We start from the raw sequence: 23,661 nt of genomic DNA on the forward strand, positions 1-23,661 counted from the left end.
CTAAAAATAATACATGCCACTTAATAAAGTTTGCGGATGATACAAAGTTGGGAGGTATTGCAAATTTAGAGAAGGACAGGGATATCCTACAGGAGGATCTGGATGACCTTGTAACCTGGAGTAATAGTAATAGGATGAAATTTAATAGTGAGAAGTGTCAGGTCATGCATTTAGGGATTAATAACAAGAATTTTAGTTATAAGCTAGGGACGCATCAATTAGAAGTAATAGAGGAGGAAAAGGACCTTGGAGTATTGGTTGATCGTAGGATGACTATGAGCCGCCAATGTGATATGGCTGTGAAAAAAGCTAATGCGGTCTTGGGATGCATCAGGAGAGGTATTTCCAGTAGGGATAAGGAGGTTTTAGTACCGTTATACAAGGCACTGATGAGACCTCACCTGGAATACTGTGTGCAGTTCTGGTCTCCCATGTTTAAGAAGGATGAATTCAAACTGGAACAGGTACAGAGAAGGGCTACTAGGATGATCCGAGGAATGGAAAACTTGTCTTATGAAAGGAGACTCAAGGAGCTTGGCTTGTTTAGACTAACTAAAAGACGGTTGAGGGGAGATATGATTGCTCTCTATAAATATATCAGAGGGATAAATACTGGAGAGGGAGAGGAACTATTTAAGCTCAATACCAATGTGGACACAAGAACAAATGGATATAAACTGGCCACCAGGAAATTTAGACTAGAAATTAGATGAAGGTTTCTAACCATCAGAGGAGTGAAGTTTTGGAATAGCCTTCCAAGGGAAGCAGTGGGGGCAAAAGATCTATCTGGCTTTAAGATTAAACTCGATAAGTTTATGGAGGAGATGGTATGATGGGATAACATGGTTTTGGTAATTAAATATTCATGGTAAATAGGCCCAATGGCCTGTGATGGGATATTAGATGGGGTGGGATCTGAGTTACCCAGGAAAGAATTTTCTGTAGTGTCTGGCTGATGAATCTTGCCTATATGCTCAGGGTTTAGCTGATCGCCATATTTGGGGTCGGGAAGGAATTTTCCTCCAGGGCAGATTGGAAGAGGCCCTGGAGGTTTTTCGCCTTCCTCTGTAGCATGGGGCATGGGTCACTTGCTGGAGGATTCTCTGCTCCTTGAAGTCTTTAAACTACGATTTGAGGACTTTAATAGCACAGATATAGGTGTGAGGTTTTTTGCAGGAGTGGTGAGATTCTGTGGCCTGCATTGTGCAGGAGGTCAGACTAGATAATCATAATGGTCCCTTCTGACCTAAATATCTATGAATCTACAGTGATTTATATCTGTAGATTGTTAAGTGCTTTACAAAGGGAGGGGATTTTCCCCTCTGATCAGAGGTTGTAAATTACCTCCATAACTTGTAAAAACCTCCTACTGTGCTATTGATTACATACTTTGTAGCAGAATATACAAGCTGCATTACAAAAGTGAGTCTTTGAAAGCAGGTTCAGTTACTAATCATCTGAATGGTGAAGTAGTGCTGCTTCAGATCAAGAAACAAATTATTCATTGCAATATCTTTTTTTTTTTATTTAGATTATACGAGAGAAGTAATTTTTCTTTTCTTTCAGTTACTCAGATTTCTAATTTAAACCATTTTAGAGTGAAAAGTAGAGGTTGTCCTACCATTCTGTCTGATATAGACTTGACAAGGAGGCATTCTTGTTACTGGTTTCTTTTAATATTCATGTTTATGAAAAAGTGGGCTATGAAAAGCAAATATAGTAGTACTACTTTTGTATGTCTTGTAATGGAGCCATTGTACATTCATGGATGTCAAGTAAATAATTTGTACTTTCCAGTGCCTTGAACTTTCAGTTTCTTGGAATTTCTTATAGCTGCTGTTTGTTCATTTGGTTCTTAGTTTTTTGGCAATCTGATATTACTGCATTCATCTACATTTAGTTTTTAATTAATATTAGTATACTGCATTTTTATAACAAGCCCCATATATTTTGACATAACTTCCAACAACTGCTTTCAGTGTCAGTAAGCTTTTCACAATTCTGTTTACAACAGTGCACCATGCCTAATGCTTCATCAATTAAGTATTCACTGAGAAGTTATCGATATATCTAGCATTAAAACATAAAGGAAAACAACTGAATGGAGATATTGTATATTCAAGATTGCACACCCGTATTAAGTAGTTAGAAGCCTATTATCCTAGTCTGAGAAAGACAGGATTAGAAGAGAAATAGTTTCATATAAGAGCATTCTTCTTCACCCTGCCCTGGAGTCTACAAAAGGTGCACTGGAGTCTATGAAATTATTGAGTAATGGATAATTTCCTCTGATTATATATCTAGCAAAACTGTTGAACAGTGGCAGATGTCTCCTGTTTCAGATTCCCTTCCAGCTAATAAGCAGCACTGATGTTTAGTTCACATAATGGCGAGACACAAAGTTATCCTGATATTTTAAAGGAGCATGGTTTGGACGCAGTTTCTTTAAATTATTGGTATCTTCAAATATATTTCTAGCATCCCAATAGTGATGCTATAATTATGGCTGAGGAGGCATTTTCAATAAGCTCCTATTTTCAAGTTCTATAATAATATTTTTGGGGAAATTACTATGTTGAAATTTCTCTTGCTGCTTCTCTACCCAAGAAAGTGGGTGAGCTATATGGAAAACTTGAATAAAAGTCCTTTCAGTAAGTGTGTAATTATTAAAGCACATGAGAACAATTTATCTATGGCTTCAGGTTCTATGGCCAGCAAAATAGGAATAATTATCAACTTCAGGGATATTGTGAGGCTTAATTAGTTAATATTTGCAAAGACCTTTGTGGTGAGTTGATAAAAAGTGCTGTATAAATGCAAGAAGGTGGTAAATAGGGTTCTTTAATTTTTACAACTATTGTAGAACACTAGAAAAGAGATGAGATGGAGGGACTGATGTGTGTTCATAGAGGGCCTGCTTATGCCACCTCCCCCGTGGGACCACTTGTAGCATAAGGTACTATTCAAAGTAATGTAACAGAATGAGGCCCAGACTTCATATCAACAATTTGTAAGTAGGCCAGAGGAGAGCAAGGAAATCACTCTCTTTCCATGCTTCCTGAGAGAGGGACAAAGCTACCTTTTTCCCCCAACCACAAAATCCTAGTTAGATGTTTGTTTATATTCATCAATGTCTATCACTTCATTTGCATATCAGTGTGGTGTTTATTTCCTGTTATATATTTAATGGATTGAGCTGTCATCACAGAATTTATTACTACCTGGAATTGAATTCCACCATTCCTCAATGCTGCCTTAGGAACATGGTATCCTCCTGTTTTGAAATTTGGTTTTAAAAAATTTCAAGTGGGATAAGAGGCTTTTCATCTGTTTCCATCTTATTTTTTTGCAGCCAAGTTTGTTTTGTATGACAAAAGCCATAAGTAAACTGGAGCTCAACCAGAGCACATCTTTCTTTTGACATCTTCCACTGTTTATAATATTGAATCCATTTTTATTTTGACTTCGATATCAAGTACTTGATTATTAAGGGAAGATGGTAAAGTGGTATTGAAATCACAAATGACCTATTGCAGTTACCATTGTTTCCAGTAATATTGTGTTATGCATTAATTCCTGCAAAATACTTCAAATCTGATGAAATAACTCAAATATTCTGTTTCACCACAAGACTGCAGGATGTAGCCTCGTTTTAAATTGGATTGTTTGCTTCAAACTAATAGTGGTGAGGATGTCTACTTTTCTCATTAACTTCTGATCTCCATTATTAGTGCTTTTTCTAGTGATCTCCTTAATAGAACAAAAGTTTTAAAGCTACATTTTGTTTTTTACCGGGTCAGATTGTTTGTTTGACAAACCTGGACTGACATTTTTGATTAGCTGTGTAGGTATATGTGGAAACCTTCTCAAAGAAAAGAAACTCATTAAGCTTAACTTTTTTTTCTTTAAAAAAAAAAAAACCTAACAAAAAAGGCGTTAACTTTTTTTAAATAAAACACCACTTTAAAAAAGAGGGAAGATTATGATTAGAGCCTAGATAGTTACACAGTAACTTGTTTTTCTTATAGTCAAACAGTTGTGTGCATTTTGTGCTAGTGATGAGCTGTATATATTTAATTGCTTCAACAAAGGAATGTGCATAAATGTAATGTGGTTTTAAAATTATTTGCATATATCTTCAACATAGTATAGTGAGGCATATTGTAATTACTACTGCATCTGTCCAAAAACTTCTAGATGTTGAGTAAAGTGACTCACTGTTCAGGTGCAAGATTTGCTTTCCTCCCCAATCAACTTGTATGTGGATGTTTTGGAGTCAAATAGGTACTTGTTAAAAGTGCTAGACTGACATGGGATCCATACCTTTCTGTGATGGCTCTCAGGTTACCCACAAGAGTGGTCACGTTATCACCCTTACTGCCTCCAGTGTGAGGGTGTCCTGCTTGTGCTTAACTGGGTGTCCACTCCAACACCACCAGCCTGTTAACCACTCAAGCACTTTCCTCTGAGCAATGCTAGTCCTTGTCTTGCATATTAGCAATAGTTGCACCCAGGTCCGGCTCTAGGCACCAGCAAAACAAGCAGGTTCTTGAGGTGGCACATTTCTAGGGACGCCACTAGAAATGTGCCCCAGCTCGCCTCCGCCTGTTCCCCTGAGCGTGCTGCCGCCACTCCGCTTCTCCCCCTTCCCTCTCAGGCTTGCCATGCGTGAAACAGCTGTTTCGCGCAGCAAGCCTGGGAGGGAGGGAGGAGAAGCCGAGCGGCGGTGCGCTCAGGGGAGGCGGTAGTGGTGGAGCGGAGCCAGGCTTAGCTGGCTGAGATTCCTTTTTCATGACGCCAACTCGCTGTCAGTTTACTTCCTAGGCACCTGATGTCAGGGTGTCTTTTTGCTCCTCAAATATACCTCAGCAGAGGTGAGCTGGGGTGGGGAGTGGTTCCTCTACCCCCCCCCCATTACTTCTTGCGCTCCCCCCCCCACCCTTGCTCACCTCCGCTCCGCCTGCTCCCCTGAATGCAGTGCCTCTCCGTCACCTGAGAGGGAGGGGGGAGAAGCGAAGCGGCCGCGGGTTCAGGGGAGCAGGCGGAGCAGAGGTGAGCTGGGTTGCGGGGTGGGGGAGCGGCAGGAAGCAATGGGGGAGGGGAAATGCGGCATGCCCGGGGGAGGAGGCGGGGCCGGGGATTTGGGGAAGAGGGTGGGAAGGGGTGGAGTTGGGGCAGGGGGGCACAAAAAAAAAAGCAGGGGTGGCCAAAAATTTTTTTGCTTGGGGTGGCAAAAATCCTAGAGCCGGCCCTGGTTGCACCCCAGTCCCTAAGTCCTTTTGAAGCATTCCCCTGTGGTGTCCAATCCCTTATTCACTGAGCACCCACAGAAATACCAGGTCTGCCATCCCCAAAGGAACAGTGTGCACACCATCTTGTGTGATTCAGCTCAGACTCAGCGCCTTGCTTAATATCACAACACTTAGATGTATTTATAGTGAAAACAACAAAAGTTTATTAAAGGTTCAAGTGATAGTGAGTAAGACTATTGGAAACAAAAGGTTAAATATAAAACAAAATCATAATGTGCTTTCTAGAGACTAACCTTAAGTAACAGCCTAACCTCCTGTCTAAAGAAGTTTCTCACCCCTGAAGTCCTCTGCAGCATTTTCAGCCATGATTGGCTGAGATCCCATTTTCATTAATATAAATGCACTGTAAGTTTACTTCCTTAGGTGCAGGACAAGGGGATGTCCTCTTTGTCTTGTACTTATACTCCCTAAAGCTCATTGTCTCTGCTCAAAGACAGCATAACCAGTAGGACGTGTGTTTTCCTGTGTGCTCCTTCCCAGTTGACTTCACATCTCTCTGTTGACTTTGTATGTAAATGGATATCCTTTGTGTTAACTTACTTCGCTTAATTTACATCTGACAGAGAGAGAGGCGAATAAACATCTCTTGTTTTTCGTCAGACCTGTTTCTGATGGTGTCTCATACCTTGATACAGAATCTAAGAAAAGGCTAATGTAGTGCCCATCTTTAAAAAAGGGAAGAAGGAGGATCCTGGGAACTACAGGCCAGTCAGCCTCACCTCAGTCTCTGGAAAAATCATGGAGCAGGTCCTCAAAGAATCAATCCTGAAGCACTTAGAGGAGAGGAAAGTGATCAGGAACAGTCAGCATGGATTCACCAAGGGAAGGTCATGCCTGACTAATCTAATCGCCTTTTATGATGAGATTACTGATTCTGTGGATGAAGGGAAAGCAGTGGATGTATTGTTTCTCGACTTTAGCAAAGCTTTTGACACGGTCTCCCACAGCATTCTTGTCAGCAAGTTAAGGAAGTATGGGCTGGATGAATGCACTATAAGGTGGGTAGAAAGCTGGCTAGATTGTCGGGCTCAACGGGTAGTGATCAATGGCTCCATGTCTAGTTGGCAGCCGGTGTCAAGTGGAGTGCCCCAGGGGTCGGTCCTGGGGCCGGTTTTGTTCAATATCTTCATAAATGATCTGGAGGATGGTGTGGATTGCACTCTCAGCAAATTTGCGGATGATACTAAACTGGGAGGAGTGGTAGATACGCTGGAGGGGAGGGATAGGATACAGAAGGACCTAGACAAATTGGAGGATTGGGCCAAAAGAAATCTGATGAGGTTCAATAAGGATAAGTGCAGGGTCCTGCACTTAGGATGGAAGAATCCAATGCACCGCTACAGACTAGGGACCGAATGGCTAGGCAGCAGTTCTGCGGAAAAGGACCTAGGGGTGACAGTAGACGAGAAGCTGGATATGAGTCAGCAGTGTGCCCTTGTTGCCAAGAAGGCCAATGGCATTTTGGGATGTATAAGTAGGGGCATAGCGAGCAGATCGAGGGACGTGATCGTTCCCCTCTATTCGACACTGGTGAGGCCTCATCTGGAGTACTGTGTCCAGTTTTGGGCCCCACACTACAAGAAGGATGTGGATAAATTGGAAAGAGTCCAGCGAAGGGCAACAAAAATGATTAGGGGTCTAGAGCACATGACTTATGAGGAGAGGCTGAGGGAGCTGGGATTGTTTAGTCTGCAGAAGAGAAGAACGAGGGGGGATTTGATAGCTGCTTTCAACTACCTGAAAGGGGGTTCCAAAGAGGATGGCTCTAGACTGTTCTCAATGGTAGCAGATGACAGAACGAGGAGTAATGGTCTCAAGTTGCAATGGGGGAGGTTTAGATTGGATATTAGGAAAAACTTTTTCACTAAGACGGTGGTGAAACACTGGAATGCGTTACCTAGGGAGGTGGTAGAATCTCCTTCCTTACAGGTTTTTAAGGTCAGGCTTGACAAAGCCCTGGCTGGGATGATTTAACTGGGACTTGGTCCTGCTTTGAGCAGGGGGTTGGACTAGATGACCTTCTGGGGTCCCTTCCAACCCTGATATTCTATGATTCTATGAACATATTTTCAGTATATATACAGTAACTCCTCGCTTAACGTTGTCGTTATGTTCCTGAAAAATGCTACTTTAAGCGAAACGATGTTAAGTGAATCCAGTTTCCCCATAAGAATGAATGTAAATGGGGGGGTACTAGGTTTCAGGGACATTTTTTTCGCCATACAAAAGACTATACGCGCGCGCACACACACACATACATATATACATCTACACAGTATAAGTTTTAAACAAACAATTTGATACTGTACACAGCAATGATGATTGTGAAGCTTGGTTGAGGTGGTGGAGTCAGAGAGTGGGATATTTCCCATGGAATGCCTTACTGCTGAAAGATGAACTAGCACTCAGCTGACCCCTCAAGGGTTAACATGTTGTTAATGTAGCCTTACACTCTGCAAGGCAGCACGAATGGAGGGAGGAGACACAGCATGGCAGAGAGAGACAGATGCCCACAGACACACACACACCCCATGTGTGTGAGAGAGACACACGTGCATTGCCCCTTTAAGCATGCTGACTCCATTCTAAGTACACTGCCTTTTTAAGTAGATCAGCAAGATGAGACAGCAGCTGCTACCAGCAAGCTCCCTCTGTCCTGAGCCCTGTTGTGTCCCCACACTTGCTATGTGGAGATAGGGTACAGGGGGAGGGGGACACCCTGACATTAGCACCCCTTCCTCCCCCATCCTGCACAGCAAGCAGGAGGCTCCTGGGAGCAGCACAGGGCGGTGCGGGGAGGGACAGCTGAACTGCCTGGCAATTGATAGCCTGCTGGGCGGCTGCTGCACAGGAATCTTAGGGAAGCTGATGGGGGCTGCCGGCCCACCCTGGTTCCAAACCCCCACCAGCTAGCTCCAGCAGGCTGCTCTTCCTGCAAGCAGTGGAAGAAGCAGGAGGCTGCCAAACAAAACGTTATAAGGGAGCATTGTGCAACTTTAAATGAGCATGTTCTCTAATTGATCAGCAACGAAACAACGTTAACCAGGATGACATTAAGTGAGGAGTTACTCTACATAACTCCTTACATAGTATGTGTATATAAATTTCATAACAATACTGATGACCACTCTGAGCCTAGTTTTGATTTAAGACCTCACGTGACATTCTTTGGTGAAACAGAATGTACATACCAGAATCAGGACATTTCTGTAACCCCTTTGCCAGTTGGCATGAGGGGGCTTTTGGTGGTCTCACTCTGTCCACAGAAGTGATACAACAAGCGTAGTTGCAAGTCTTCCTTTATGTTTTCTTTGAGCCTTGGCTCACAATAACAGGCCTACCTTCTGCCCCAGAGAGCAAATAGCTTAAAACAAGGTCCAGGTGTTGGTCATAAACATACAAGGAAATAATGACTAGGAAAGATAAGGGTGACAGTATTACAAGGTTACATGCATCTTATTGGTTCCAGGAGCATTTCTGAGATTGGTTTATGTTTTTTAATGTTCCGTTGTACCAGTTTAGAAACAGATTGTGATCATGTACGTAAAATGTTGTAAAGCATACAAGGAGGGCGTAGAGTTCAGCTTCATTATTTCACGCAGCCTCATCCTCTGCATTTGAGTGATGCTAATGGTACATTATAATTTTTTTGCAATAATCGGAAGTGTGGCTGTTGGTTGAGATAAAAAATTCTTCACTTTTCTTCCTTTTAAACGTAGCAAAAATTTTAACTTCTGCTGTCCTACATACTGGTAGATCATACAAAGCACTCCTCCAAAGCTGAATGTCACCACGTGGAAAGAACTTGGCCTTGTCTGCTGTAATCAGAAAAGCTGTTGTGGAGTCCAGCAGTCAGTAGGATGAACTGAGACTATGGCTATCAGTGCAGCCTTTCAGCGGCTACATGAGCCTTTGAAAGTCAATTCAGACAGTGTCTATTAAATAAATGCAGTATTGCAGAAGGCAGAAAACATAGGGTATATCTACTCTGCAATTAGACACCTGCGGCTGACCCATGCCAGCTGACTCAGGGTAAGGGGCTCAGGCTAAGGGGCTGTTTAATTGAAGTGTTAGACTTTCAGGCTTGGTTTGGAGCCTGGGCTCTAGGACCCCTGTGAGGCTTAGGATCCCAAAGCCCATGCTCTAGTTCGAATGTCTACACTGCCTTTAAACAGCTCTTAGCCTGAGCCCCACGAGCCCGAGTCAGCTGACAGAAGCCAGTTGCAGTTTTTAAATTGCAGTGTAGACATACCCGTAGTGAGTTCTGGAAAACCATGCTGAAGTAGCAATTAAAATAAGAACTTTTTTTTTTTTTAAGAGACTGTCAGACTGCTGACATCATGGATCAGAGTCTTTCCAGAGAGAAGAAATTAAGCTGTCCTTTTCTGCATACAGTCTTACATTGTAATTAGTAGCAGATGTTTTTATCATCTGTTGCATGCTATATTTTCTGCCACCTGTCAGAAAACAATTGCAGAATCGATATAAACACACAGCATGATGAAAACTAACTTTTTTACACAATGCATTGTATAGTTAATAATTTTTCTGTGGAACTTTCATTCATGACTGTAAATGGACTAACTCCAGCAAAAAAACGATACTCCATTTATCCACTCAGGTTAGCCATATGTAGTGCTGTAGGAGCTTGGTATCCTCTTTTGTTCATGACCCTAATAATGTTCTTTACTGTACATTGACCTACAGTAGATGGACCTATGACTGTCTATTTTGTTGTGCATGAGACTGGAAGATGTGTTCCAAAATCCCAGTTTTGAGTATTGGATTTAAGAGGTGAATTACTATTTGCCAGGAACTATAAGATGCCATCCCAAGTGGCAGTAAGAGTTCGTTAATTATACTTTATTCTCCGAGTTATGCAACCTAGTTCTCCAAAATGTAATGGATGAAAAATGTGAGAATTGTTTTGATGTTTTTTCTTTCTTCCACCCCACGTCTGGCACACAATTTATAGAGTTACTAAAGTTACTTGTAATCTGTTACCATCTTCAAAACTGCAGTATGATCACAAGTATTCTATAAAAGACTTCAGTTGCAAGTTTTGCTTAAGACTGGTACACAATATAGAAGAACTATAAGTTAGTATTGGAGCCATTTGGTTGTATTTTGCAGAAGGTTCTACAATGATTTCTGCCCCACATAAGCATTCTGTTCAGGTTCTCTTACAGCCCTCATTGCCAAGTGCCTGCAGATAGTCAAATGTAGATTTGTTCTTCTGTCGCAATGCATAACTGCATAAATTGTCTTGGCTGGTAAAGCTTTGTGCAAGAAACTTTGTAGCAGTGTTGAGGTTTTCCGCTAAGAGTTGTGGTGGTATTTGTAGAAATGCCAAAAGCTTATGGAAGTCCATCCTGGGAACTTAAACTGAATGAAGGCAGAGATTTGTGGGAAGGTATCACACATATTAAAAAGAAAATACTGGAATATTACATGAAGTATTCGAAAACAAAAATCAATAATTGGAAAAACAATTCCATTCAGTGCAAGAGCTCTTGTATTTTCTGTTTGACTAGCTATAAATCTGAACTTTTGTTTATACACATGGAGCTTCAGAAAACTGCTTCAGATTGTCTTCCTGCTCAAGATACACTCTAAAGCAGAGGTGGGCAAACTGCGGCCCGCAGGCCACATCTGGCCCGGCCCTTGAGCTCCCAGTCTGGGAGGCTAGTCCCGGCCCCTTCCCTGTTGTCCCCCGTCCCCTGCAGCCTCACCTTGCCGCGCTGCCAGTGCTCTCGCCCGCTGCTCCTCCCGGGCAGCGTGGGCGGCGTGGCTGGATCTGGCTGGGTGGCAGGGCTGCGAGCTCCTGCCGCTCTGAGCGGCATGGTAAAGGGACGAGGAGCGGGGGGTTGGATGGGGTGGAGGTTCTCGGGGGGGGGGGGGGTCGGGGGGGGGAACTGGGGGGGTTGGATAGGCGTGGGAGTTCCGGGGGGCCTGTCAGGGGGCGGGGGTGTGGATAGGGTTTGGGGCAGTCAGGGGACAGGGAGCAGGGGGGGTTGGATAGGGGGCAGCATCCTGGGGGGGCAGTTACGGGCAGGGGATCCGGGGGGGGGGAGTCAGAGGCCAAAGAACAGGGAGAGTTGGATGAGTCAGGCGTTCTGAGGGGGCGGGAAGTGGGAGGGGTGGATAGGGGGCGGGGGCCAGACTGTTTGCAGAGGCACAGCCTTCCCTACCTGGCCTTCTATCCAGTTTTGCAACCGTGATGTAGCCCTTGGGCCAAAAAGTTTGCCCACCCCTGCTCTAAAGCATATGCTTTAACATAAAACTTAAGGGTAACAAAATAAGTCTGTACTTTCTGTAACTCAGGAAAATGAGTGCAAATAGAATTGATAACACTTCAGCTTCTGGTTACAACCATTAGGATTTATACTTGTTTCTCTCTGTTTTTCCAGTGGTACAGGGGCAGCTTTTTAATATTTGTCTTAAAGATATTTCACGGTCATTTACTCTAGTTTACCCTGCTGGTTTACATGTAGTGCTTGCTTTGTAATGAACCTCTTTCCTAGTAATGAAAATCTTGAATGTGTTTCCAGTCTTGACCAACATAAACCTAGCTACCGGAGTGTTTCCAGCAGTATGGTTGTCTGTACCCCGTCACCCCATCTGCTTTCAAGCAGAGAGTCTTGATGATTTTCTGGGATTGCAGCTGTTAATTTTTGTAACCACTTGAATTTACTCTTGAAAGTTAGGCACTGAGAGCACTGGCTAGTTCCAGGCACTGAGGCAGGTGCCTTATGCAGTTTTTGCCTGCGCACACTACTCTTGAGCTGAAACATGCTTGCTATATCAGTGCTCAGGAGCGGAGAGTCTTGTTAGTTGTGCCGAACTGTAAAGTGGTTTTGGATGAAAACTATAGCTGGAGAGGGAGTGCCCATCATTTTTTGAAGAACTTGGCTATTGGGCTGAAATTTTCCATACTTTTCCATACTTTTTCTCTTCCAGAAAATGAATTTTATCAGAGTTAAGAAGAAGTGGCAAAATTTCGCTCTTGTCAGTGTAAGAATATTTTGGCAACCTTTTTTTTTTTTTAAAAAAAATGGGGCTACAGCAAAAGTGGCTGATGATTGAAAGTTGAAACTTGGCTGGAAAATAGTCCTCACTGAGAAGTAGTGGATGAACTTTGGGATGAATGAGGTGTATGAAGGAATGGTTTTGCCTAAGCAAAATTGTATTTGAAAACTGTGTACTCAGCATATACTCTAGCTTCTTTTCATGAACTCTACAACTTGCGCTCTTAAATATATGCACATAGCTATAGGTTTGATTTTTTTCAGAAGGTTGCATCCAGTAGTGCTCGTGCAACATTGAAGACTGCACATGCAGACATATGCACAAGCAAGCACCGATATCTGCATGCACAGGTGATTTTTTTTTTTTTAAGTACACACACACACGTCAGTCTTGGTGCTTGAAAGGTGCACCCAAAGGTGTTGTGTGCACATGGCAGCAGACTAGGCTAAGGCCCCTTTAACTAGAAGCTGGCCTTCATTTAGCGATAGTCCAATAGAATTTAGGACTCTGTAAGACTAAGATTTGGCCCTATGGGAACTTTTTGCAAGACCTTATCAGCACAAGATATAAAATGAGAGCACCAAACTCACTGTTACCTATTCAGGATTTCACCCCAGATTTTCAGAGGTGTAAGGTACCAGCTACCTTTCTGACTTGTTAGTTCTTCAGTGTTCTGCATCCTAACCAATATTTTTTAAATGTTTTATCTACTACTTTCCCTTTTAACATTTCAGAATCTGAGAGATCTTCCTGTTTATCTTCTGTGTGACTTCAAAGCAGGATATTTGTAAGCCTGCTCATTGCTAACATCAGCAAAGACTGTATTTTATTTTTAAACTGCACTGGGGTGAAAATAACTGCTATGCAGAGGGTTAGCAGAAGACCTCTGGTAAAAACCTCTAACTAATGCCTTGTGCTACCCATAGTACATTCTTCAGCTTACACATTTGCAATACATTGTTTTCAGCCACGTAGAACACTGTGTACCTCTGAGATTTTATTAGCTAATGCACACAATATGAATGCAATGAAATCTTAGCATACTGAGGATAAGGACAAAGTCCTGTTATTTTGTTGTTATTCAAATACATCTTTTTAAGAACATGGCATTTGTGGGGGCCTTGTGCAATTTAAGGTGATAAAATCATCATAATAAACAAATGTTTTTCCTTTCTCAGATCTGAGTACCCTGAATCCAAATGTCTCAGCAGAGAAAGCTAGAAATGTCCTAGCTGTGGAGACTGCTCCCACGGAACTGGTAGGAGAACAAGCAGCTTGCCAGCCAGCACCAGTCCAACAAAGTGCCATCAATTTCTCCCTAAAACAATGGGGTACTGAGATCAAGTGAGTTCTTTTCTCCACGTAAGAATTGTACTTGTCCCTAGCAAATGGCCAATGATACTACAAGTTGCTCAGATGCTGTAGTGATGGGGCCAGTATAAGATGGAGAGAGAGAATGTACAAATTAAGCAAGAAATTGGAAAAATTAGTGGACTGTCCATTGCCACAATATCTCTTAAAGTAGACTGTCTATTTATTCATAATAAGATTACTAATTTAACAGGTAGAGTTGGGTATAGAGATACAGTAGTGTTAGTAAAACATGTGATGTAAAATGAACAATCTGTCAGATAGTGAGTAATAGCTTTATGGTCTGAGCACAAGACAAGGAGCCAGGATCTATTTCTCTGTGCCCTTGGGAAAGTTAAATACTTAACTATTCTGCATCCTATCCTTTTTCTGTAAAATGGGAGTAGTAATTGCTTACTTCAGTGGCGGTATGGTGATTCATTAGTTAATACTTAAAATAGTAGTTTGGAGATTAAAAACCCTATTTATATTCTTTGTTTATATTCTATGTTTATTTTTTCCATTTTTAAAAAAGATATGTACTATAGATTAAATACAAGAAGCTCAGGCCAACACTGAGCAAGTTGTGACAACCACTTTCTTAAAGTAAGAAACTTTTTTTTAAGCATTTTAAAGAATGGAAGTAACTATTTTAAGACAAGTTTACTTGAGTTCGCTCTTCGACACTAATTGTTTTCAAAAACAGTCATACAGTGGCTGATATCTGGCTCTCCTACTACTGTAGGTTCTTTATGAACATTTCATATAATCTGTCTAGTGACCTTCTGCTACTGTTCGAAGGACAGCTGATCCTTTTCCTATGCTGTTAGAGCAGTTCATGATGCAGTGGCTGCTGTCTTGTCAACTAGACCACATCCTTCTTGCGCTGACAATGAGAAGAAGTGATTATTTATTTATTTATTTATTACCAGTGCAGTTGAGTTAAATAAGGAAACCTTTAAATGAAATCTGTTAGGCACAGAAATCTGAAGTTGGAAGATGTGTCGTGAATGAGGCAGGAGGCTGCAGGAAGAGGAAGGATGGTCTCGTGGTTAAGGCAATTGAGTGCTGCGCTGGAGAACTGGGTTCTATCACTGCCTGTGCTGGGGAGATCCTGTGTGAAGCTAAGCAAATAACTTAACCAGACTTTTCACAGGTGGTCACTGATTGTGTGTTCTTCATTTTCTGCGTGCCCAGCCTGAGACCGTAGTGTCTGATATACAGAAGTGCTGAGCACTTACATCTGCAGTCATTGGGAACTGTGCTTCAAACATCTAAAGTGTTCTATAATTCTTGAAAATCTAATCCTAGCCATCTCAAGTTGGACGCCCAAAATAGTGATTACTCTTGACCTTAATATCTGCGTCTCAGTTCCCCACCTGTAAAATGAGGATTAAACCCCCCTCATCTCACACGGTTTCATGAAGATAAATTAATTGTTTCTGAAGTATCCATACCGTAGAGATGAGCACCATGAAAAATCCCATGAGGAAATTAATAATTCTGTCTTCAGAGCAGGGTTTGAATAGCTTGCAGTAAATAAGGCCTAGGCCCATGCATTGAATAATGTGGATAAAAGAAAATATTGTATAGCTGCTCATTAACTGAGCACTGTCCATTCAGTGCACTGAATAAGGTGGCATCTTCGGGGGGGGGAGGAAGTAGAATGTGATTATGTAATTAAAGACTATATCATAATGCATATGCATGAGGGATCCAAATTAAAGTTGCACAGGCAACCTTATTTAAACTTCCTAACTTTTGAGTGCTGGAATTTGCAATCTTAATGTTCTTTTAACATATTTTTTTTATACGTAAGCTAGAACTCTGATTAGCTGTGAGGGATTTCTGCTTGTAGAGTGCTGATGGCATCCGATCCTTAAGGGGTAGTTAATGACATCTTCATAATCATAAACTTAAAATACAAATAAAAATCAGTTTTTAAACCTGATTAGAATTGAGTTTTACTGTACTATAATAGTTAATGATGGCTAAGCAGGCTATTGACATGATAGGCAACCTAGAAATACCTAAGATGCAGAGCTAATATAGTTGAGGAATGGGAAGGATAGTATCAGAACTTTAAGCAATTTTATTTATTTGTATAGGTCATATTGTGGTTTTCAGCACCTTAGTATCTGTGTGCCTTATACAAAGATTGATTAATTCTTGCAACACCCTATTAGTAGGGCCCTACCAAACTCACGGTCCATTTTGGTCAATTTCACGGTCATGGGATTATAAAAATCATAAATTTCATGGTTTCAGTTACTTAAATCTGAAATTTCACGGTGTTATAATTGTAGGGGTCTTGACCCAAAAAGGATTTGTGTGTGTGTGTGGGGGGGGGTGTCGCAAAGTTATTGTAGGGGGAGTTGCGGTATTGCTACCCTTATTTCTGCGCTGCTGGCGGTGGCGCTGCATTCACAGCTGAGCAGCTGGAGAGCAGTGACTGCTGGCTGGGAGCTCAGCTCTGAAGGCGGCAGCGCAGAAGTAAGGGTGGCATGATATGGTATTGCCACCCTTACTTCTGCGCTGCTGCCTGCGGAGCTGGGCCCTCAGTCAGCAGCCACCACTGTCCAGCTACCCAGCTCTGAAGGCAGCAGTGCAGAAATAAGGGTGGCATGGTATGGTATTGCTACCTGTACTTCTGCACTGCTGCTGGTGGGGAGCTGCCTTCAGAGCTGGGTGTCTGGCCAACAGCTGCTGCTCTCCAGCCACCCAGCTCTGAAGGCAATGCAGAAGTAAGGATGGCAGTACCGTGACCACACTAAAATAATCTTGGGACCCTTCTGTAACTCCTTTTTGGGTCAAGACCCCCAATTTGAGAAATGCTGGTCTTCCCTGTGAAATCTGTATAGTATAGGGTACAAGCACACAAAAGACCAGATTTCATGGCAGGGAGACCAGATTTCGTGGTCCATGACGCGTTTTTCATGGCCAAGAATTTGGAATTATTGTTAACTCTATAGTACAGAAGGTGAACTGAGGCACGGAGATGAAGGGATTTATCCAAAGTTTTAGAAGAAGTCTGTGGCAGTGCTGGGAGCCCATACTTGCTGAGTCCCTTAGGTCAGTATCTTAAACACAAGGCCATCCTTGCTTCGTTAGCCATGCAGCACAATTTCATCACAGTAGTTCTTTGTGTAGAGCTTTAACATATGGTTAACATCTGCTTGACAGCAGGGTCTTGTTGTAATATCTGCATATGCCTTAAGCAACATTAAAGACATTACAAGAGGGAAGTGAAGAGAGTATGTTGCATATAAAGAATGTACTATATGTGCACATTAATGCACTTGCCTAAGATGGAAGTTGCTTTCATTTTAAATCAGCTTTCAACAATTAAAGCCACTAAAAACTAATTGGATCAGATAAATGTTCAGAACTCAATAGTCCTTTCTTCTTATGCTGACAGTTCCTGCAACCTCCTTTGTTTATGTAGAGTCCTGCTTGTTTAAAAGGATGTACTGTAATAACCCCTGAGTTACCTAATCATACGATGGGATTTCATAATATAGAATGAGCCAGTAGATCACTTTTGAACTTTCACATATTTTGTGTAATTATATATAATTAAAGTATTATTTAAAAGAATAAACTACCTTGGTTTGCTGTTGTAGCTCTGTAAACCTAAAGTCCTCTGGTACTACTGCTTTACATAAATTTCAGTAATGGTGTGGGGGGGAGGGAAGGGAAGGTATGCTGTATTTAATTATTTAAATACATATTATAAAGGAATTCAACCAGCTACGCTTTACTGTTAATTTGTAATCCAATAGCACATACTTAATCCTCAATCCTCAAAGAGTCAGCAAAGTCCTTATGAGAAGTACATGTAGAAATTGAACACCAACTATCCTGATACTTACCCTCATGGGGAATATTTGAAAAACATTCTCAAGTACCTTTTGCTTACTATTGTTTCTCTTGCCTCATTACTCTTTCTAAACATAGTTATCTTAAAACTCTGGAAAGGGGGAGGTTTAACAGCCTTTGAGACTGAAGTCCTCCAGCCACAGGACAAGACAGGCATGGGCCGTGGAAAGCTCACCTCTTGCGGAAAGAGAATAGCTCAGTCCTTTGCTTCTATACTGAGAATTCCTAGAGAGATGTCCGTGAGTTTTGTGATGTGGATTCTTGTTCACCAGGAACTAGTCGGAGACTGCCACGTTCACTACACACAGACTTCGTAGATGTCTGCCTAAGGACTGGGGCTGCATCTGAGCCAGTAACTTAGAAATAACAGGCTCGCTGTCCCATGTGGATCGTGTAGTCCTACATACACAGAAAGAATAGCCGCAAAAAGTTTACTGAATACATAATCAAATCCCAGTCAAGTTTGCAAATCAGATGCTCCTTGCTTTATGAAGGATTACATTGTGTTTTAAAAAGAAAAGGAGTACTTGTGGCACCTTAGAGACTAACCAATTTATTTGAGCATAAGCTTTCGTGAGCTACAGCTCACTTCATCGGATACATCCGATGAAGTGAGCTGTAGCTCACGAAAGCTTATGCTCAAATAAATTGGTTAGTCTCTAAGGTGCCACAAGTACTCCTTTTCTTTTTGCGAATACAGACTAACACGGCTGTTACTCTGAAACCTGTCATTGTGTTTTAAAAAACTATCAAAATGATCATTATCAGACTGCTTAATTGAACCAAATTATTTGGAATTGTGGCATTGTGATATGTTTAGTGTATTAGATCACTTAGCTCAGGTGACAGATTTCCTGTAAAACTTCAGGGAACCATTGGGTCAAGCCAGCAAATAGTATCAATAGTGAAACACCTATATGGTCAAATATGCATTGTAAGTCAATTACTTTTCCTTAAACGGGAGGTGAACTGCTTTCAGGGAAGGGTGAAGATGGGGCCTCCATCCTTAAGGGCTGGAGAATAAACAGACTTGTATTTGAAAAGTTAACTGATCCTTAAATGTAGCTGTGCTACATTTAGAAAGAGACTTGAGATGCAATGTTCAGATCCGGATCTGAAGTGCACAAATATATTGATATGCAGTGTTGGTTTAGGCCTTTGTGATTTCAGTGCTCCTACAGCATAAAATCTTTTACTCATATGAAAAATAGGTTACACTTTCTACAAAACTGTCAGATTGGACCCTACAGATTGCCCTTGCAAGTCCCTTGCAAATAGCTTGGCAGCATTCTGACTAGCATGGAGATTCTCTCCTCAACATCTGTGTAACTACAATAGATTCAGCTTTTGGATGACCCTAAGTTTTATGTTAATTCAGTTTGTGATACGATAATACACAGTGGCCTTTTGACCTGCATACTCCCTATTCTGTGTAACACTTAGCAGTTGTTTACCCTGAAATTTAAAATAAAGAACTATTTTAGTAAACAGATTTAAAAACAAAAAAACAAAACCGCCACTCCCCAGAAAACCAAATGTTTCACTGCCAAAACACATGGAGCAGAGACAGGAGTGAAAGACCATAGGAGTCTCATGTATTTTGGTCATTTGCCTCACAGTACCACGTGCTGCAGTCAAGCCACTCTCTTGGCCCTTGAATATGTTATGATCAGTGCTTAAATAATAATAGTAGGTATTACAGGACATGACTACTTGGTTTTTGTTTGCATTTTATTTAGCATTGGTTTTAATTTAAGCTCTGTTTAACAAAGTGGATTCATTGATGTGTTTTGAAAGTGTATGTTGTTTGGGTGATTTTCATAAGGTGTACATGTACGATGTGACTAAAAAGGTAAATTAAAAAAAATTACCCCCAAAAAAGAGAGAAATTGGCATCACTGTGATTATTTTCTTTATTCCATAGAAATTCAATGTCTTCCTTAAGATCTGGAAAAGGAAACAGTGAAAATCGTAAGAGTGTGTTTTATACCAGCGAAGAGTGGGAGATGTTAGATCCAACCCCAAAGGACTTAGAGGAGTCAATGGCACTGGAAGAAAGGCGGAAACATGCATCAGAAGGAAACAAAGGTACCAGAAGATTCTTGTTCTGTTAATATACCACACTGTTAGCTGTATCTTCAGAAAATATAACACAAATTCAGTCATTCCTTTGTAAACCAAATCTTTGTGTCTACAGACACCCCTTTGCACATGAAATTATCTCCTTGTAGTGTATTCAAGGGTCAAACAGTGGGGTTTGTCCATAATACTGTACACTGTGGTGCATGTGACAAGGTATACAAGAGATCTCTTTTGTTTGACTCCATGGGCAGGTGTATCTTTGTTTTGTTGTTGAGATGCCAGGCAACAAGAGGGGAGGAAAGAGTCAAGATCTTTGGTTATAATCTTATGTAGAGCCAGCTGCTTAGGGGAGTCACTGGCTTCAGACTTCAGAGGTGTCACTCTTCATCCAAAATGGAGAAACAACATCCTGGCTGCTGCTACTCGACGAGGGAGGGGGATAATGGGTGGGAAATGCATCTATGCTTTGATTAATTCTTATAGTCATAAGTTCTTGGAGTAACTTCATGAAAATTTTCACTACTCTTTAGAGCTCTTCGATTGTCATGAAGCATTAGTTAATGTAGGAGATAGCATCCTTCTGTCTAAACCAGGGGTCGGCAACCTATGGCATGCGTCCCAAAGACAGCACGTGAGCCAATTTTTAATGGCACGCTGCTGTCTGCAGGGGACAGCAGCGTGCAATTAAAAATCCTGCCCAGTCCGGCCCACTCCTCTCTGCCCCCGCTCACCACTCTCTTCTTGCTGGGCAGGCAAGCTTCCCCCTCTCCCGCCTCTTCCCCCAGCGTGCAGGGTTCCTTCCCCTCCTTCTCTCCCGCCCTGTGGCCGATCAGCTGACGGCCCTTGCTACAGAGGGGGAGAGGGAAAAGCAGAGCCACAGCACCTCTCTCTGCTCCGGGGACCTTGGGGAAGGGGGTGGAATCGGCATATCCCCTCCAGCCCCCTGCCGTGAGCCACTCAGGACAGGGGGCTGGGAGCACCCCCACGACCCCAGCCCACACCCCCAGCCCTCTGCCCTGACTCTTGCACCCCCCTCATACACCCCCAGCCCTCTACCCTGACCCCTGAACCCTCCTCACACACCCCGTGCCCTGACCCCTGCACCCCCCCACAACCCCAGCCCTGACTCTTGCACCCCCCACATCCACATCCCCACATCCACATTGAGCACCAAACAGGAGCTCCTGCACACACACCCCCACATTCCCACCTGCACCACTCTCACCAAATGGGAGCTGCCCAGGTAAGTGATCCACACCCAAACCTCCTGCCCCAATCCTGAGCCCCCTCCCTCATTCTAACTCCTGGCCAGACCCTGCACCCCAACCCCCAGCCTGCTCCTTCACCCCCAGCCCTGTTCTCAGTGCACTCCCACCCTCATCTCAGTGCAGAGAGAGGAAGAGAATGGGCCAGAACCAGGGAGAAAGTAGGTACCTACTCTGTGTGGACAGAGCCAGGACTCCAGACCGGCAGCAGGCTGAGCGGGGCCGGCAGCTGGGACCGTGGCTGGCAGGAGCCGGCAGATGGAACCCCAGACCGGCAGCGGGCTGAGCCGCTCAGCCCACTGCCGACCTGGGGTCCCGGCCGCTGGCCCCGCTCAGCCCGCTGCTGGTCTAGGGTTCTGGCTGCCTGTCCCTTGCCAGCCAGGGTACTGGCCACAGGCCCCGCTCAGCCCGCTGCCGGCCTAGGTGAACGGAACCCCAGGCCAGCAGCGGGCTGAGCGGGCCCGCAGCATAAGATCACTATTTTAATTTTAAATGAAGCTTCTTAAACATTTTGAAAACCTTGTTTACATACGACAATAGTTTAGTTATATAATATATAGACTTTTTGAGAGAGAGACCTTCTAAAAAACGTTAAAATGTATTATTGGCACGCGAAACCTTAAATTAAAGTGAATAAATGAAGACTCGGCACACACTTCTGAAAGATTGCCGACCCCTGGTCTAAACAAAGGCACTTATCCCTGCAATCTGCTCCATTCAGGAGGGCCCTCACACCTATGCAGAACACTAGTAGCTTAAATGGTGCTGCACAGGTGTGGCTGCTTGTTTGGGTCTGATTTTAAGGTTAGGGCCATAGTTGTTTAAAACAGAAGAAATCTTAACAGTTAACTCTAGTTTGGTTCCATGGCAAAGTAAACTTGGTGGTTTGGAATATCTTTCATTGTTGTAGTGAGTATGTAAAATTCTGTTCAATTTGGCAAGTGTATTATTTCTTCAGTCTCACATTCATGGTCTCTCTAAAAAATAAAGACCTTTAATGCCAAAAGAGATGTCAAAAGAAGCAACTTGAAAAATGACATGTTGGGTGTGTTTAAACTTCAGTATAAGTCTAATTTTAATGAGCAGGTGCAGACACATATATTTTTATAAAGAACTTTTTGAATGCATTGAAACCTCTTTATTAAAAGATGTGAACTAGAACAAATTGTTTTACACAGGAATGACTAGTTCAGCCTTTCCATTTGATTTTGGCCGCATTCCATACAAAGCAAGACGTCCATTGAAAGAAATGATTGGATCAAGCAAAAATCGGAATAGCAGCGACACATCCCCAGTTGAATGGAATTCTGGGAATGGCAACAAACTAGCTTCTGAAATGCAACTGAAGTTTCAAAGCCAGCAAGAAGAGTTGGAAAGGCTAAAGAAAGATTTGTCGAGCCAAAAGGTAATTCACACAAGAAGGACAAGCACAACATTGTCAGGCCTGTCCACAAATGAGAGTAAATCAACCCTTTTAAACTATTTAATTTCAATGGTAGTTAATTATCTGATAACAAATACCAATGTTAAATGTACCTGTGCATTTGAAAATCTCAAAACAGAGTACCAAGAGATGGAAAGGTCTTTGGTTTGCATAGGGTTCAGTAACTGCTCTTTTGGCTTTTATATCCTCCTTTATTTACCCATTGAAACCAGCTTTCCAGAGTGTGTCTGTGGGCAATTAAAGACTATTCACTATCTGTATCTGCAGTCCCCCTATGTTCTCCCCCGGAGAACTTCTGATGTCTGAGATCCATCTCTTTCCTAATCACATTAGAGAAAAAGAAACATTTATGCCTCATTTGGATTCAGTCTGTATCACCAACAGGGTTTGATAGAGCATGGTACAAAGCTTAGACCAACAGCTTTAAATACTGATCCACACGCTATGTAGATACTTACATAGCCCCTATAATTGTAGTGAATGAGTGATTTCCACGTATTTAAAACTAGTAGAAACAACTCTGTTTCTTTCCAACTTTATTAGATTATGAGGCGGGTTGTTTTGAATTTTCCTGTGTGACCTTATTGAGGGGAAAGCTGAATCAATTTAGATGAGTTCCACATTTACTTGTGGAAAGCAGTCAGTCACTCTCATAGGAGTGAGTTCCCTATTCTAGATATAGCTCCTGTGAGAATTCTTAAACTTCTACACTCACAGGTCTCCTCCCAGTTGGTTGATAGTTTCATTGGTCCAGTAGACCGTAGCTGTCATAGCTACTTCTTCCATAGCCAAGAATTATTATCTTAAAGGAAGCTAGGGCTAATCTAGCAGAGGGCTTTGAATATCAGGACAGATACGTTCAACTGGGTTCTTTGGGAGCTGAGCGCCAGAAGGATGTGTTCACAGTAACCTATATGATTAAACAGTCTTTGCATTTTGTAACAGTTGAAACTTTTTTAGGGTGTGTAGATTCATTCCTAGATATGAGTTAAAATAACCAAGCCTGGAGTCAACACTGTATACTGATAGATTCTCCTAGCATCCGCTTCCTGATTGACTACCAACCCCAGGTGATGCTGTGATATGCTGATAGCCATTAGATTATCAATGACCTCATCTCTGACCAGTCAATTCAGCATTGGTTCCTTGATTGTGCAGAACACTCTGGTAAGAGAGAGTTGAGGTTTTCCAGCTGGGTTAGGGCTCCAACTGTTCTCTTCAGCAGTTCAGGCTCTTTGGAATAAAATACCCAAAGAAAGGCGATAAACCCCAGGGGAGGATGAAGAAAAGAGAGTCTGGA

At 42.4% G+C, this 23,661-nt stretch overlaps 1 protein-coding gene across 1 annotated transcript in view; it reads left to right on the forward strand.

Annotated features, from left to right (window-relative positions):
* TBC1D2B (TBC1 domain family member 2B) overlaps positions 1-23,661 on the forward strand; it is a 64,052-nt gene that overhangs the window by 19,330 nt on the left and 21,061 nt on the right. Inside the window, exons 3-5 of the mRNA XM_037910886.2 lie at positions 13,520-13,685; positions 19,495-19,658; positions 22,096-22,322. Coding sequence (XP_037766814.1) covers positions 13,520-13,685; positions 19,495-19,658; positions 22,096-22,322 — 557 coding nt within the window. The remainder of the gene's footprint in view (positions 1-13,519; positions 13,686-19,494; positions 19,659-22,095; positions 22,323-23,661) is intronic.

This window comes from Chelonia mydas, chromosome 10 (genome assembly GCF_015237465.2).
Source record: "Chelonia mydas isolate rCheMyd1 chromosome 10, rCheMyd1.pri.v2, whole genome shotgun sequence".
NCBI lineage: Eukaryota > Metazoa > Chordata > Testudines > Cheloniidae > Chelonia > Chelonia mydas.